Source organism: Arachis stenosperma, chromosome 1, assembly GCF_014773155.1.
Source record: "Arachis stenosperma cultivar V10309 chromosome 1, arast.V10309.gnm1.PFL2, whole genome shotgun sequence".
Taxonomy (NCBI): domain Eukaryota; kingdom Viridiplantae; phylum Streptophyta; class Magnoliopsida; order Fabales; family Fabaceae; genus Arachis; species Arachis stenosperma.
Window position 1 is genome coordinate 6437072 of NC_080377.1, and position 1658 is coordinate 6438729.

Below are 1658 nucleotides of genomic sequence, written 5' to 3' on the forward strand. Positions count from 1 at the left end.
TAAGTCAGATGAGTAATGTATGTGATATGTGACCAGGCATTTGTGAGCATAGCGTTTGATTTTTTTATTAATTAATAGTTCTTTGTTGTGAATGATATTTAATTGTTGTTTACGTAGATGGAATAGCGAAAAATAAGACTATAACGATCTTACCTAGTAAAGTATGTTTATTAATTGAGTTGTAATGAAGGACTTCTTACTGAGTACATAATGAAGCATTTATTACTTTTGATGTATGTAGTCCCTCCTGTTGTGGCGGATGGTGAATTCACAGTGGGGATGGAATTCAGCTCAAGGGAGGCAGTAATCAAGGCAATGAAAGATTATACCATCCGGAGAGGTGTGGACTATCGGGTATATGAGTCGGAACCGACGACATTCTATGGCAAATGTATAGAATATGGGAATGGTTGTGACTGGTTGATCAGGGTAACCAAAATGCAGAAGAAGTACTGTTGGGAGATAAGGAGGTACAATGGAAGTCATACTTGTACCAGGTCTACTATTTCTCAAGACCATTCGAAGCTGGATTCCAAGACAGTTGCAGAAGTTACATAAGGTACTTGTATTTTACACAATACCTGTCCTTCTTCTAGATCATCCAACAACCTCCTGTAGTGGGCAAGCGTTTTATATCGGTAGGCATAGTTTTGACGGTCCCAGTTATGCCACCTGCAGACGGACAATCCATTTGTTAACTTATCTTACCATAAACAGAATACAATTTCTATCAATTCTTTCAATGCATACTTTAATCAAAATTACCTGTTTGCAATTGGAAACACTCGGGGATTGCCAGGAATCGGCGCTAGAAATGGTAGCCGGATCCAAGCCCAACTGACCAACAGTGTCAGTGGACCGTCCATCTCCTTGCAGTCGACACGAGTTGCCCTACACAATGATCTATACAAGTGTGCCAGGCATGCCGAACCCCAACTAAACTGTATGATCCCACCGAAATTGCGGAGCAAAGGTAAAAATTTCCAGTGCACCCCTGCACCCGATTTATCTGCAAACAGAACTTTCCCAAATAACAACATTATGTGACACTTTACATACATCTGCATGTGCACATCATCATTCAACACTATACGATCTCTCACACCCCTAAACCACGTTAATTTTATAAAGCTCCCTCTACAGTCACTTTTGCTGGGTGCAATTCCAAATTGGTGCAAGCACTCGGCTTCCAATGCCTCAAAGCTACTCATGGTCGGACCTGTAACCGGAAGACCATTTGTTGGCAGACCGAGAATTACCGTCACATCTTCCAAGGTCACGACACACTCACCAACTGGAAAATGAAAAGTATGAGTCTCGGGCCGCCATCTCTCAATCAGAGCATTAATCATTGCTGACTGGCCTTTAATGACTCCAATTTGGGATACATAATAAAATCCAGTCTCGCGTAACTGTGCCTCAACAATTTGGTTATATGGATCCGGCGGGTGTAAATGATCGCACAATTACATCCTTGACGCCTACAATACCACATTTTCTAGTATAAGAACAAATATAATATAACTATATTATTCAAAAACACAATTATGCTTAACATGTCCATTAAAACTAATTCCCAACATAATTTCAATTCAAAACATGTCCATTATTATTATTCATATAAAAAAACAGCATACTAATCTTTTATTATTATTAGT

General features: G+C 39.5%; 1 protein-coding gene across 1 annotated transcript; it reads right to left on the reverse strand.

The window, feature by feature from the left end:
• Nucleotides 1–291: 291 nt before the first annotated feature.
• On the reverse strand, nucleotides 292–1352 carry LOC130974286 (serine/threonine-protein phosphatase 7 long form homolog). Its single transcript, XM_057899092.1, has 3 exons — nucleotides 766–1352; nucleotides 582–672; nucleotides 292–525 (listed from the first exon to the last, which is right to left on the reverse strand). The coding sequence occupies exons 1-3, from the start codon at nucleotides 1350–1352 to the stop codon at nucleotides 292–294; spliced, it is 912 nt and encodes a 303-aa protein (XP_057755075.1).
• Nucleotides 1353–1658: the final 306 nt, after the last annotated feature.

Coding starts and splice junctions, on each gene's coding strand:
- LOC130974286 (XM_057899092.1), bottom strand. CDS start 1,352: ATGATTAATGCTCTGATTGAGAGATGGCGGCCCGAGACTCATACTTTT. Junction 673..765: donor GTGTTTCCAATTGCAAACAG/GTAATTTTGATT, acceptor GTCCGTCTGCAG/GTGGCATAACTGGGACCGTC. Junction 526..581: donor ATGATCTAGAAGAAGGACAG/GTATTGTGTAAA, acceptor CTTGGAATCCAG/CTTCGAATGGTCTTGAGAAA.